This window comes from Pleuronectes platessa, chromosome 6 (genome assembly GCF_947347685.1).
Source record: "Pleuronectes platessa chromosome 6, fPlePla1.1, whole genome shotgun sequence".
Lineage (NCBI taxonomy): Eukaryota > Metazoa > Chordata > Actinopteri > Pleuronectiformes > Pleuronectidae > Pleuronectes > Pleuronectes platessa.
Window position 1 is genome coordinate 23,894,262 of NC_070631.1, and position 16,195 is coordinate 23,910,456.

At 44.1% G+C, this 16,195-nt stretch overlaps 1 protein-coding gene across 1 annotated transcript; it reads right to left on the reverse strand.

Annotated features, from left to right (window-relative positions):
• Window positions 1–616: 616 nt before the first annotated feature.
• Window positions 617–4,537, reverse strand: LOC128442694 (serine/threonine-protein kinase pim-1). Its single transcript, XM_053425260.1, has 6 exons — window positions 4,146–4,537; window positions 3,802–3,908; window positions 3,630–3,680; window positions 3,125–3,491; window positions 2,381–2,557; window positions 617–2,272 (listed from the first exon to the last, which is right to left on the reverse strand). Exons 1-6 carry the CDS (start codon window positions 4,225–4,227, stop codon window positions 2,067–2,069), a joined length of 990 nt encoding a protein of 329 aa, XP_053281235.1. The 5' UTR covers window positions 4,228–4,537; the 3' UTR covers window positions 617–2,066.
• Between the last annotated feature and the right edge of the window lie 11,658 nt (window positions 4,538–16,195).

Here is a 16,195-nt window from a genome sequence, read left to right on the forward strand (position 1 = left end):
TTCAGTCAGGCACTTAATGGGACTTGAAGGAGCAACAGCGTCTCCACCCTCCATCTACGTATTTCGCTGTTGTGGCTGTTGTTCGTTTCGCTGTTGGAGGTGAGCAGCACTGCTGTCTCGAGGAAGATTAGCAGTGAGGCCAGGAGTCCAACAGGAGCATCACAGCTCATTAAACCGACTACTTACTTGCAAAACTACAACATACATTTTGCCGATTCTACAATCCTTTGATATGTTCCCACTTCCAAGTCCCTGTCATTAGTTTCACAGAGATCTCTGTCCTTCTGTTCCTGTGTACTTGTATTGTGTATTTCGCAGATAAAGCTGACTCACTGAGTTCATGTCGTAAATCCGCCACTGAACATAAATTCTATTTGTATATTTCTATATATATATTTGTTTATAGTAAAAAAAGCCCCTTCTTAGTATATTTTTGGCTTATTTCCTCATCTATAACAATATATAAAAGAACTTCCCCTTTTGTCATATCCTTATCACTTCATCTGTTCTTGGAATCCACTGTTTACTTCAGTGTCAAACCGGAAACCTGCTGCGAACTTGTTTGACCTTGTTTATCTACACATCCTTATAACAAGCAAGTAAAGAGTCAAAGGTGTCATATTTAAAAAAATATTTATTGGAATCGTATAAAAATAGTTTCTAACATAATTTACAATTCTAATTTGAATGGATGAAAAAGAAAAAACACAACAATCATGCAACCAGTTCTCATTCTCACATCTCGGATTCACACATTCATTCATGCAAACATTCATAGTTCACTCGCTCTCCCAGCAGACAACAGCGTAACAAAACCAGTTACCATCAGTAGATGTTCATTGTTTACATACATTAAGATGGAAGTGCTTTCAGGACTTATTACAAGTTATTTACATTACCTACGCAAACAAACAAACACACGTAAATCTGCTCTTTTAAAATTTCAAGCCATAAATATGGTAAAAAAAAATCATCTCTTTTGTGTTGTCTTTTTTTAAATAACCTGTGTGCCCTTCGGTGACTGTGGAATGAAATATATACGTACAGTCAGAATTCTCTCATATATAAATAAATAAATTCTGTGACCAAAAGCTTGTCGGGCGTGAGAGAGAAGTCACAGCAATAATAATAAATATTGTTATTATTATTTACATTTCTTGTCCCCACCAAATTTTAAGACCTGTGGGAGGCACTGTGTAGAGAAGAGCAGTGACGAGCGGAGGATGATGTGTTTCTGTGTGGTTTAAAGTTTTCATTGTGGTGTGCATTCGGGTGGGTGTCAATGGAGCAGTTGCCTAGACCTTGTGTGTGTATACAGTACGACACGTGAAGGAGAGGAAGCAGAGGTTGTAGAGTAGAGGTGGGTGCTGTAGTAAAGAGCGTGAGGTAAGTCCAGTGTATCTTTTTTTTTACGACTTGTTTGCACAGGTTGCTCCCGGAGCCATGAGGTTCTCTAGATGCAAACATTGGAGTAGTAAAAGTGGTGATAGTAGTGGTTATGAATGGCGTAGGCTTTACTGATCTAGGCCCATGAGAGGAAAAAACTGCAAGAAAAGAAAGAAAGCCTTGTACAGAGTTAGAAGCTAAAAGGTTGTAGAGAAGTAGAACCTTTTTGCATTCACATATTCAAGTATTTTCAGGGTCCCCCCTACAATCTCACAGAAGGCACTTTTTTGTATTAGAATCACACTCCTCTTCGCTAATGCCTCTGCTCTTCCCACTCTGACCATGGCCGGAGAAGGGAGAGAGCAGAGTACAGAGTGGTGAGAAGCTACGTGACTCAGACTGTCCACCTGCCAATCAGCAGGATGGAGAGCGAATGCACTGTACTTGCTCGGTGCAGAGCCATGTCCTCCTACAGGCTGCTGAACACCCGCTGCCTGGGTCAGAACTCGCCAGGACGACGTTCTGACACTGACATGGGCGGAGAGCTTCTGGCCTGTCAGGTTCAAACCAATTGGGTTATGGTTTTGTCGTGACCTCGGCGCGCGCTCTGGGTGTCGTCCGTTACACCTTGCCCTCGTCTGGGCTGGGACAGCCGGTATGTGCGCTCAGCTTCAAGTCTGTTACACAAGTCTCTTTGTAATGGTCTCTTGTGTCAGTGCAGCCCAGTTAAGCCCAGGGTGAACTGGGCTTGTTTTCTCTGTCTGCACTGTGGATGGAACTACAGACGACGATGTGCCCTGCATCCACGAGTGGTTGAAGATGTCCTCTAGGACTGGACGGTCCGCCGGCCGAAGCGACAGACACCACTTGATCAGCTGCTGGCACTCTGTAGGGGAGGGGGACAAACAATAAGTCTCGAGCAATGTACTGAATATGACATATTATATATTCATATATTTCCCATCTCTGAGCTCAAACCCAGGTGTGAACTTACCTGTGGAGATTGTCCTCCGGAAGAGGACCTGCCCTCTGGTGATCTCTTCATCGTGTTCGAATGGGACGTCCCCACACACCATATCGTACAGCAGGACTCCCAGGGACCACACTGTGGCAGAGCGCCCATGATAGCGGTGGAATTTGATCCACTCTGGTGGACTGTACACTCTGGTACCTATCATACAGGAGGAAATGAAGAGAAACATCTTTTAATAAAATTGCAATCTTATTTAATGAATGTGCACACATTTAAACTCAAACCAGCACTTTCCTCTAAGTAATTAATAATATTTGAGTTGTACAGTCAAATAGAAAACGAAAGCCTTGCAGAGGGGAGTGAACGAGTAACTGTGTATGCAGCTTTATCAGCTGGGCCATGTTTCTCAGGCTATTATCAGGACTCAGGTGCCAAGGAGCGTGACAGGCTGTGTGTGTGTGTGCGTGAGAGAGATAGAGAGCGAGAGAGGGGAGGGTGTGCGTGGGCGGGGGGAGCGGACATGTGACTTTGTTTACAAACTTTGAGTTGTAAAAATACCGCTTGCCTCCAGTGGGGGGCGTTCGAGCGAATCCAATGTTGCTCGGGCTGTATTACTAAGCTGCTCTCAGTGTGTAGGGAGGTAATGTAAAGGGCATGTATTAATAACACGGTGGATGCTCACTGTGGCTATGTTAACATCCACAGAATGAATCCAAAGACAGGGAGCCAGTCTAATACACGTTGTTTTCAGCAGCGAGGACTCACCATCGAAGCCGGTATAGATGGTGTCCTTCAGCAGGGCCCCGGAGCCGAAGTCGATGAGCTTCATCTCGCCGGTGCGGAGGTCGATGAGGATGTTCTCGTCCTTGATGTCCCGATGCACGACGCCGCAGTTGTGGCAGTGGCGCACGGCCTCCAGCACCTGGCGGAAGAAGCTGCGGGCCAGCTCCTCGGGCAGGGCGCCCTTCTCCGTGATGAAGTCGAACAGGTCCTTGACGTTCTCGGGCCGCTCCATCACGATGACGAAGCTGCGCGGCCGCTCGAACCAGTCCAGCATCTTGATGACGCCGCGGGAACCGGTGCCGACCTTCTTCAGCAGCACGATCTCCATGGGCACCCGGGAGCCATTAGGCTGTGGGGCAGGAAGACCAAGATTAGAGATCGAAAACCTCACAGCAACACTCTGAACTGTGGCTGTCTATTTATTATAAAACACAACATGGTGTTAATTGCAATCATATAACGCCTGTATGGATGAATCGTTTCTTACCAGCTCTCCCCACTCGGACACTCCGTCCTTGTCTACAACTTTGACAGCGACCTGGAAAAGCGAAGAAGAGATGGCGTCAAATCACATGTACAAGAAGAACACAAATGTAAACAAGCTTTTCAAAAAACCTTTAATATGTTGTTTATTATGTAAACACACGAGTCCTACTAACCGGAGTTCCGTCGGCCACCCTCGTACCGGAGTAGACGGTGCCGAAGCCGCCGCTGCCCAGCACCGGTCCAACCTGGTACAGCTTCTCGAAGGGCTCCCTCTCCTTCACTGTAAATACAAAAATACAACCGGTTAACACACGGAGACTCACTTCAAGTTGTTCCTCGGTAAACAGCGGTGCCGAGTAATGTCGGGAGATACGAATAAGGCTAATATTGTTGTTATGAAAGGCTCCGTCCTTGAAAATGAGCATGCTGCTGCGTGCGAGGACGGAGCCGGGACGGGCGCTCTGCAGCGGCCGCGTCCTCCATGACAACACAGCGCGGGGAGCAGAGGGAGGCTAACCTGGGTGGAGCTGGATCTTTGCCGGCATGTCTACGGTGGTGAGGTGGGCCTGGGCCAGAGCATTGAGCGCGGACAGCAACATTCCTTCCACGGTGTCCTCCTCTTTCACTTCTGGTGCGAAATTTTAATCCGACACGACTTTCTTGTGTAGAGCTTAAGGTCCACGTTGCAGGCACGGAAAACGAGGTGGAAAGGAGGAATAAAAAGCCCGCTAGTTATCCAGGAGAAATAGGCGAAGAAAAACCAAACACGTCGTCCTGGATGAAGGAGTGTGCGTCAAACCCCAGCTGCTCCGCGGTGTTGTTGTAAACAGTTGTGTAGAAAATCAACAGACGCAGAGCAGCACGGACCGATGCATCCGTCAGACACCGGCTCATGGAAACTCAGCGCCGGGGGGGAGGACGTTATAAGGCGGTAGTAAGAGGGCGGCGCGCGACGCACCGACGTCCGCCCGCTGCTGCGCCCATTTCCGCCCGCTGCGCCAATGGGAGCGCAGGACCGCACGTCAGTCTTCGAAATGTGATACGGGCCGGCCCTCACAACAACTACCGCCCCGGGGCCAGACACAGACGTGGCGGGAACCAAAAACGCGCCAAAAGAGGGGAGACTAAAGCCATAATCGTGGACGCATGTTGGAGGGAGATGCAGATTCAAAGCCAAGTGCTCCACCCCGCTGCCCCCCCCCCCCCTTCTGTCTCCATCCTTCGCGGGAAACTGACCCGGCGCACACAGGATATGAATAGACCATTATTATCTATAAACATGAGGAGTGCTGAAAGTAGAAGGTAAAGTCTCAGTGTAGTTCACTCTTCTAAGGAAAAAACACACTTACAACACATTTTATATATTTATCTTCAACAATATATATTTTTAGACTTAACACGAAATACATAATACTATTTATTTTTCGTCTGTACTCTATTATATATTGGAATAGTGTAAACTTTGACCAAGCTGGAACAAGACTTTCCCTTGTGATCAATAAAATCGTATCTTAATATTCATGGTGGCACACGTGGCTGTATGTATGTTTTTATTTTATGTTTTTAATATTGTAAAGGTAATTGGACCAATAAAGGGAGGGTTAAAGATCTCTTCTGTTGTTGTTTTGTCTGCCTGTGAGATCACAAACATTCTTTGTCTGCTGGCTGTACCCGTCATCCTCATCATCTTCTCCATGGCCCAATAAAGACATTTAGCACGAACAGACATGTTTTAGGGGCCCATCCAACCTGAGATCAGTTCATCAGCTATTCTAACCATTCTAACTTACCTAATCATTTCCACATTAAACACAGAGGCTGAGTTCATTAGCTGCAGAGCAGAGAGAGCAGGGCTGCGTTGGGGGTTGGAGCAGCTTGACAATGCGTCTCTACTGACTGCAGCATCAAAGCAGCAGGGGAGAATGGGCACATTCCACTCATTCTTTCAATTTGGGTGGCCGCGTTCGCAGCCGCTCACAGGATGTGGGAAACTAGAGATAAAAAGATTCACCCCTCCTCCTCCTCACCCACCTCCTCCCTGCGCCCCTCTTCTGCCAGCCACTTTTCCCGCGCATGTTATTGTTTGAATCTCTCTCTTTCTCTCTCTCTCTCTCTCTCTCTCTCTCTCTCTCTCTCTCTCTCTCTCTCTCTCTCTCTCTCTCTCTCTCTCTTTCTGGTTTTGTCTAGTAATTTAATGGATTATAAACCAACAACAACAAACAACGCAGCTCGACCATATTTCACAAATATAAACTGGGGAAGGTGGTTATGAAGACATTGATGTTATTGTACTTTATTTCCCTTTTACTTGAAATGTTATGTTACTTCTTCCTGATATCATGTTGCACTATGCACACACACACATCAAACACACACAGACATTCACACTAACAAATACACACTATAAGCATCTATCTATCTATCCATCTTTCTATCTATCTTTCTGCAGATGCACTTTATTTAATACTCATGTTGTATTATAAGCTTTTTTGCATGGGTCTGAGTATGTACATTTGTTTAAAACACTTGATAAAAAAGTCAGGGAAGTCTTTCTCAACCTGATCCCAGGTCACTGTGGCTGAGTGGAATGTGAGTGAGAGCAGCAGAGGAGTGTTCAGCCTCGGGCAAATTCCTGACATGTTTGAAGACAACATGCAAATCAGGCCCCGAACCACATGACTCCTTTTAACCAACCATTAATCACATCACATGTGTAAGTCATAGATATAATATTTTAGCAGATTATTACTCTGTTAACACTTTGAATGCTAGTATTTTTTGGGCATAAAAGTTTCTCAGACTTGAGCTCAGTTTAGAGCTCTCAATGCCACTATTATGGAAACCTAGACACAACCTCATTTTTTTCTGTTGCTGTTGTGTAACAGAAGTGTAAGAATGAGTCTTTACAGTGTCCTTGAAGGTCCAGAGAGGAGTGTGTGCTGTGTTCAAGCTCAGTCAGGGGCATCGGAGAAGTGTGTGAAATTGGAGCGGTCCAAAGCAATGTGTGTGACAGTGACCGCAGGCCTCTGAAAGGCCACCGGTGAGCGCATCTCTCTGGGGCCGCACATATAACTGCCTGCATGATCAGCATGGCTCAAATGACCAGCCATCTAACCCCATCCGTCAGAAGGGCAGATTATTAGTCGCACCGCCCCACTTTGGGGCCCAGCTGCTCCGTCCAATCTCTGGAAGTCTTTCCTGAGAGAAGACAGCAACAGGTTCTTACTGTACAGCCAGATATTCCGTTTGTTTTTATTTCTTCTCTTACTGTCTGTGAACATCAGACACATACACCCTATAACGGGGAGCCCCGGTGAAGTCTTGGTCTGAGTTGTAGGCGTCTTTTCATTCGGGTTTCAGTTTTACACTGCAAAAGCAAGCATTCAAGGCCACTTGTCACATTTTTGCCACTTGTCACAGTGGCAAAAGATTTGGTTTACAAAATACCTTTATGAATTACTTCCTCTTTCTAGATAAATCGACACCCTGCCCACAGGACAGTTTCACAACACCTCCTTTTTTTTTACACAATTCTCTGGAATTTAGTTTCTGAATTATTTGTCCTGAATTTGATATGAATACAGACTTATAGTGTTTATGGAAGCACTTTTCGTGTGTATTTTGAGCAATAAAAGACTATCTTTGTAAATACTTCATTGAGTTAACAGCTGATGGGGTGAGATGCAGGTTAAAAATTGAAGATCTCTATATATTTATTTCACCAACATAAAGTCGATTGTGGAATAAACTGTGAACCACCACACTAACCACTGCTAGCAAATGCTCAACTGAACCTTGATGATTAGTTTCTTTTTCATGCAACATTTTATTACAAACTCCAGCGTCACATGAACTCTGTTATCTGCCTCACCCTGCACTCTTGACCCTGTCCTCCACCTCCACCCTTCTTCAGAAAGTCATAACACTTTCGGTGTAACACATTAACCCCTTCTCCTCTCAGGAGACATTTCACTTTCCCCCGTGTGGCCTTGTACAGTAGATTCCCTGCAGAGCTCAACTCCAGGTTTGTTTCTTCAAACCCATTTATGTGTCACACCCTTGTATTTTTGTTTTTCTGGCAATAAGCCAGCAGAGGAGGTAGTCATAGAGTTACATGCAGTAGTATCTCTGTTTGATAGAGGCTACAGTCTCCCTCCATGTCTCTGCTCAGTCATCCTGGATGTTGTAAAAGGCTCAGCCACTTGTCTGCACACTTGTTCATCCATCAGTCCTGACGGCCAGCCAATCACCTCTCCAGCGGTAACGCAGATCCCACCTGCTGCCCCTCTGTAGGTGGCAGGAAAAATAATTATGGCGTTGGAAGAGACAAGCGTGGGCTTGTATCGACTGTTGATGGCTCTCAATACTGCCAATGGATTAATGGATAGGAAATTAAATTAATTGTGCTTTAATAGCCTCTGTGGTAGTTCACAGGGAGACAGGGATATTCTCATGGCAAACTGTCATGCATGGTTATATAATCATAAGATCTTTTATCTCATGTGTTCGGGAATCAAATGGTTAGTCACTGGTTCAAGTCAATTTACACATGCCTTCATTGGCTACAACCATGCTACTAGGTTTCTGCTTGAAAATGGGGATTTTGAATGAAAACGATCTCTGTTCTCATAAGCGTTTTGGTTTCAAATCAGTTTTAATTCTCGTTCTTACTAACGTGCCTGAAAACGCAAATCACCTGGCCACTCCCGTGCACTGAGCATCCCAAGGCTAACTTTGTTTTTTTCTTCTGGAAGGAGGTCATGTGATAGGATCCTGACGATTGATTCAAGATTCAAGATTCAAGATTTTTATTATCAAATGCACAACAATAACATTAAGCAGTCGCTGACAGTGAAATGCTTGAGTCACAGGCTCTCTTCTAGCAATGCTCAAGTAATTACATCCTAAAAAATTAAATAGAAATAGTATAAAATAGAATAAAATAGAATATCAAAATTTAAAACAGAAAATAAAGTATATATCTAAATATATATATAAACAACAGAAGAGAAAAAACAACAATAGTGCAATTTGTGCAATGGTGCAAATATGCAAATATGTCACAGTGCTAGTTTGGTGGAGTTATTGCAGTTCAGAGGAGTTTAAAAGTCTTATGGCCTGGGGGATGAAACTGTCTCTGAGCCTGGTGGTGCGGGACCGGATGCTGCGGTACCGTCGGCCAGACGGCAGCAGGCTAAAATGTTTATGTCTGGGGTGAAAGGGGTCTTTAATAATCCGAGGGGTCTTTAATAATGGCAAGTACTACTGTACATCATGACCGAACGATCCAATTAGGAAACATCTCCATTTCTGCCTGTTCAGACTAAAACACAGCCCTGGAGTTTTCAAACTAAAACAGGCCCAGTAGCATTTCCAAACTGCTTCATAGCAGAGTTAATGCGTTTCGGACTAAATTGTATAAGCATGCATGAAGCCATAAAATAAATTTGATTCACAGCAACAACTTAAAATTGCAGTGCCATAGACGTGTAAATATCCCCAACTATAGGATAATTTATGTTTTCATGTTATTATTGCTTGGAGCTGTGTGAGCCTAAGGCCTGGAATAAAATGCCACCTGCATTGATGGCAATGCAGATTAATGTTGCTCCCTTCGCAGATAGCTTTTAATAAGCCATTTACATTTTGCACCTTCTAATAGCAGCAATTAGACTGCATACAATACATGCATTAGTATAATTCACACATGCAACCAAAAATTAGCTCGGAATTTTTTATTGAAAATCTAGAAAAATAGGTGACATTTGTCATGATGAAGCTTTTATGCCAATGAAAAGGCTGTTTCTCTCAGGCTCTATAAAAGAGATCATTAAGCCATCATGTTCTGATTGCGCTGAATTACTCAAAGCACCTTAAGAGTCTCTAGTATGCTCTTCACTGACAGCCTGTCATCCTGGATATGTGATGGGCAGTGTGGTCGGCAGTAATGGAATGATGCCAGGTGCCTCGTGGTGCTATGTGCGTTTACAGTGACTACCCCATAATTAGAGGAGGGTAGTAACACTGCCCCACAGCTCAGCAGGAGGAGCAGCCTCACTCCTTTCAGACAAACAAAGCCTGCCCATGTCAGTTAGGCTGATTGGGTTGCCAGACCTGATGCCTGAAGGGTTATCAGGGTTGTCGTGTGTTTCTTTGCATTTGATCATCAGGAATTTCATCGATGATATACATGCAGAGACAGCACGACCCAACGTTTTTAACCTGCTCTCATCCACAGGTCTGCGACTGGTTATTACCTCATCGACCCCCTCAACCATGACCTCACTGCATGAAAATGTCTGCAGAGAAAGTTGTGGTTGGCGGCTGTCCACCCCGGGAACACTGGACCTGGAGGTAGCTAACCTGAGTAGCCCCGCGCTGCTGCATGCTTAAAAAACTACACACACTCAAAAACGCTGAAACATTATCTGTCATGCCACCAAATTAGCTGCAAAGACTTTCTAACTCTGCCCAAAAAAGGAAGGTGTCGGCATGCGTGGAAGTTTGTGTGTGCATGTGTCTGCAAGTGTGCTCGTGGGTGGTGTGAGGAGGAAGGATTATTTTTAGCGGGGTCTTGAAGGAATAGGGAGAAGCTGTGCGGTGGGTAAACTCCGGTGTGGCCTGACCTCTCCTCAGGTAGTCATTGACGATCAGAGAGAGAGGAGGGTGGATTGGGTGGAGCATGAAACCATATGGCTCAGGAATGCAAATAAGAGATGGCGAGGAATGTGCTGGACCAGGAGGGAGGCCACTCGTGTCACCTTCCCACGGAGGGTTAAGGAGGGGGGTGGGGTGGTTGTTGAGAGGGAGAGGGGGGCCGTACACATTTATCCACGTGGGAATCAGACAGTAGTGACATATTAAACTGCCGTCACACAAACAACCCAGTGACACTGTTGCCAGTCACCTTTCAAGAATGTTGGTGGTGGGATTATTTGAAACTTCCCACAGGGGTAGGACAGGGCCTTCCCCTCTGCCCTTTCTTCACGTTTGGCAGTCAGCTGGTCTGTTCTCATTAGAGCGCAGTGAATGGACCAGTTATTCACATGAGAAACAACACTAGGGACAGGTTACACTGGTGGCACATATAAATAGCCCTGTCCCCAATGAATAAGGCTGTTCAGTGAGGAACATGTAAATGAAAAATCCCCACGACTCAACCACAGTTTTTCTCTGGCTTTTCTCTCCGTTTAAAGTTCTTCACTGCTCTACTTTGTTCATGCCTCTCGATGCAGCCCCCACCCAACAACCCAGCCTTGGCACTCTCATTCCCACCCCCCCACCCCGATGCACTGCTTACAGTTGATTTGCATTTTGGCCCAGAAAGCGAGATGGGCGGTTATTGTTGTTGTCGAGATGGCAGAGGGGGGTTTTCCCAGCAGCTTTTCCCTCTCCTCCGGTCGAACCATAACACTGCTGCCGGTGATGTCATGGACCAGAAAAAATCACTCAAAGCTGCTTCCCTGGGAAACCCCACATCAGGAAGTGGAAGACGATATTTTGCCCTGCTTGATTGTTATACCAGAGCGGCTTGGAAGAGACGGTGAGGTTTCTGATTAGGTTCCCATACTTTGCCGGTTGTGATAGCCAGCACGAACCCACTGAACTCAAACAATTGGACTAAGCTGCTTCTTTTTTTCTTTTCTTTTTTCCTCTCCTTAAAAACTGATGAGTTTTGCTGAACCATGATAGTCAGCTATTATACCAAAATGTAGATTTTAGCCCCTGTTCCATAATTCACTGTTGTTTCTGCATTTGTAAATGCAGCCTTTGGCAAATAGCTGCAGGGGAAGAGAGTTGTAGATGTGTTGTATTGTAAAATGTCTTACAGTTTTAACATTCTAAGCCTTGTGTAACATTCCCAGCATTACAACCGGGAGGCTTAGAAAAATATCTATCTAATAGACCTTAAGTAAGAACCTGTATTATGTAGGTACAGGTCAGTTTTGCATGAATAGGTTTCAAACGGTTCTATTAGATCAACTGTTTAGTGGGGATTTCCCATCCACATTTGTCATGTTACCTCAGGATGGGGGATTTTCTTCCATGTGTTTGACTGTCAGCTGTCATGGTGCACTGCAGACATGAGTATATATCTATATATATCTATATATATAGATATATACATATCTATATATATATAGATGTGAGCATATATGTATATCTAGCCTTTAATGTTGAAACAAGACAGACTATGTTTACAGGCCCAAGTAGCCCAAATCTGATATTTTAAACCTATGTGACCCAGATCTGATTGTTTAATGACAGCGTGAACAGCACAAATCACACAGAATCAGGTTTTGGCCACTTTCATATGTGCTTCTATATCAGATACACATCAGAATCTTTGAAAATGTAAGCTCAGTCTGAACAGCCATGTGACCCGTATCCGAATTCAATGCGACATTAACGTCACTATACATCAACATTACTCATCATTTTGCGCAGGCTAACGGGCGGGGGGAGTTGCTTGAGGGGTTGTATCGTAACCGGTCTGTATTCGAATGCATATCAAGAGAAGAACTTAACTGTAAATGCTCACATCTGTGGCCCCCATGTTCATTACCGACTTCTTCTCCTTGCCTACCGTCGTACACAGCGTGCTGCGTGCGGTCTTCTGTGGATCCGAGTCACATCATGGCCATGAACAATAAACACGAAACATATAAAACAGAACAAACATGGTTGGAGATAACATTTTGCTTACCAAATAAACTCTAAAACTCTACCATTGGTTTAATATGTTTATAATATAAAGGCTTTTTGTTCTTTTCCAGTTCTCGAAATATTCTTCTCTTAAAAGCCGTTTTTGGTCAGATCTGGGTCCAGAATTTACGTTTCACACATGAACAAACGCAGCAGTAGATTCTCAGCTTCTACGTGTGTGGTCATTAACAAATCAACTCGCTCGAGGTGAATCCTCAGGATAATCTCCTGCTCCGTTCTCAGCTCATTCGGACACTAAGAGTTTCACACAGGGGGCTGACTCGGATATTAGCCTTCTCACTCTGGATCATCTCAGGAGATTGTCCAGGTTCAGTGTCAGTCTGAAAACAACATCATTAACATATTGTTTCTCATTTGTTTAACCCTGGGGTGTAAAAAGGAAAAATGAATATGGTTTATAGGGGTTTTGTTCTTATCCAGCCCTTAGAATCTTTAGAATATTTTCTTTCTCTGGAATACAAACATGTTGTTTGTGCGGTCAGTGTAATCAAAGTGATATAACATGTCACTTTTTATAGTATGTATACAACTACACACATTTATTGCACATTACTAACACTGTCAGTTTCATTTAAGTCTTCATGCCCATCGATAGCACTAATGTAAAAGAACAAATAAAACCTTTTTTGTTTTATCCTTTTTTTATATATATTAATAACAATTTAGACTTTAAATGAATTTACATTTCAACTCGATGTTAATAGCACCAGTATTAACGCCCAAACTCCTGAAGTCCCTCCATGGGTTAAATCTTCTTTAATACTCAACACTAACAAAAACCATTTGACCTCAGAGTTCCCATCTTATCAGTGCTATTCAGTTTATTTGTGATGGGAATCGCCGAATATTCAGTGTGCCCCTCTTCATTTTAGCTGCAACCGCTATTTTGTAAATTGACTTGCATTTTACAATGTAAATCATGAACTCTATTGTCGAGAGTCCCATTCACATTGAAGGGGCCAAGTTTGTGTACCTGAGGATTCTCTCTCTGTTCCCTGACGAGTGAATTAACCTTTAAATGGCTGTAGACACATAACATCCTTCTGCCGTCCTCACCCACCGTGGCTCCGGCCTCCAGTCTCTCCTGACATTCCACACGTGGTGGGGCCAGCACATGCAGCTGTGTGTGTCTGTGTGTCTGTGTGTGTCTGTGTGTGTGTGCGTGTGTGTGTGTGTGTGCCATTAGGCATTAGCCTTGGAGGAGAAAGCATTAGGAGTCTGGCCTTACATTCCCCGGAGGGAAGGGTGGGAATGCAGAGGAACAAATTCCTTTGCTGCTCACCTTCTCATCCCATTACATTTTACTTTAAACTCTTCTCTTCTCTTCTCTTCTCTTCTCTTCTCTTCTCTTCTCTTCTCTTCTCTTCTCTTCTCGATTACTTCCTGCCTTCACATAACATACCGTGCATTCTTAAATGTGATCACTCCCCCCCCCCCCCCCGATTAAAATGAATGAAAATACCAGGAAACGCGCAAATAAACATCTCTTGCTAATTAGTTTGGGCTTCATCGGACATGTTGTCTTTTCTTCTTATGTTCAAAGCATGCCAGCATCCGGTATTCTGTAAACAAACTGTTGAGGAAGTGAAGATTTCTCTCCCAGCACTCGTTTAATTTTTCTTTCTCAGAGGTACTTGTCTTTATGAATGAAATGCTCATAGTTTTGGATGTTTGTTTGTTCTTTCCTCTCTCTCTCTCTCTCTCTCTCTCTCTCTCTCTCTCTCTCTCTCTCTCTCTCTCTCTCTCTCTCTCTCTCTCTCTCTCTCTCTCTCTCTCTCTCTCTCTCTCAGTCTCAGTCATTAGCTGTGCGTGGCCTTCACTCTTATCTCTTGGCCACTGAACCAACTTTTTTATGGCCCTGGCGACCTGGAGGGTCACCGTGGGAGTTAACGATGGAGGAAGCACATGGTGACGTGCAAATTGTTGGGGCAATCCAATGAGCATACAGCAGCTGGCTGGCCAGATGAATGATGGGAGCTGGCACTTAAAACTTAGTTTGTTTAAGGCTGCACAAGATGAGGGACACATCACAACATTTATTCAGAAATTGAAACAGTCGCAATAATGCATCTTATAAAAGCTATGTCTTAGCATAGCACAAAGACGTCCGCAATTATTCAGATTTTTTCCCTAGTAAAAGTAGAAATACAATGTACAAATCCTCCATTAAGTCCCGCATTCAACACACTAGTGCAGTGCCTGTTCTTAACATGCCTGTTTGAAATGTTCCGTTCTCTTGTCCTGTGTTAATGCTCGGGAGCTACTTCAGAATTATTCCTTGTCATTAGTGAGAACAGAGCTTTTTATAAACAGTCAAGGGTGCAGAGAGAAGTTAGAAAACCTTGTGTTCATCCTATCTGGTTTATCTGCAGTCAAGATTTCATAGCATTGCTTTTCATAAAATGAAAACTGAATGTATTTATTCATACATTGCATGCCGACTATTTCAAAGGTCTGTATAAATTATTACTGCAACAAGCAAGTTTCCCACCACTGCTGTAGTTTATCAGAGGACGTAGTAAAAGATCGACTGACCAGCCCTTCTAACTGATACACAGCGCTGGTTTGTCAGTTTATTCAATTTATATCAATATCAAATGTATTGCATGTCCAAATTGCACCAAATTTGAGACTGCACTGCCAAGTCTGAAGCAGATAGGATGAACAATTTAAGAGATATTCGTTCCACAGAGACATACATTTTTGGAATTGGAAGACAGATTTAATAATATTTATATTATTATTACTTGAAGTGATTGCTTTATATTATATTACTGGAACTGTTACTTATGTATTAAACTATCATATTTTACTCTTGGCTGTGCTCTAGTGCAACTATTTAAAAAACTTAATACCAAGCTGTCACTCACTTAATTATATAACAACGTGCGTCCTTTATCATTATGTTATGTCATAGATGTCCTTTGTTTTACGTCAGAGCAGTTATTTAGTTTGCTCCTCTCCCACAAATGATCGCCTGCCGAACACACAGTGCTTCAGAATGTGGACAGTTCAAACAAAAGTTATATGCAAAACCACCGGGTCCCGTCACAGCACTCTCTGGCCGCCGGGTGAATCTGAACAACAAACACGGATGTGGAACTTTCCTCTCAAGCTGCTCACACGCCATCCCGGCCACTTGTGATCTGGGAGACCGAATATAAACACTGGCCAATGATGTGAGTGGAACGTGGGATAGTCACGGACTGGAGTCCCAGCCTTTGTTTACATTCTCTGGCCCTGACGTCAGCAGCAAGCAGAGGGCTTGGTGGATCAACACTGGCCATACAGGAGAGTCCTGTTTACTTACCTGGGAGAATTACTGTACAGCTCTACTACATCCTTAGCAAACAGGAGATAGGGGGTGGGTGGTGCAAAGCGAGAGAGAGTTTCATCAAAAAGAGAGAGAGAAGGGGGGGGGGGGGGGGGGCAGAGTGGCAGTACAGCAAGGAGGGATAAATCCCACAGTGTGGCCATGCTAAATAAATACGGGCCATCCCAGCAGGTCCCGTCAGTCCAAGTCAAGCTTGTAACCTGAGACCCAGACAGACGTCAGTTGCTGACACAATAGATTTCCATGTTGGGTTCTCACCCCTCACTCCTCTTTGTTCTCACCTCTCACCTGTGTCCTCTTTATCTCTGTCAGATGCCTTTTTTTTTTACACATGCACACATTTTCCTTTGGATCTTTTATTGTGAATTAGGGGCGTGGGAGCAGCAGGAGAATCTCATGACAGTGACCCATCTGATGCAATAAATGCTGACAGCTGCGAGCCATCCATTAACACACTGGTGTGCATTGAACTTTTACTGCAGGTGAGCTGTTAAGGAATGAATGCA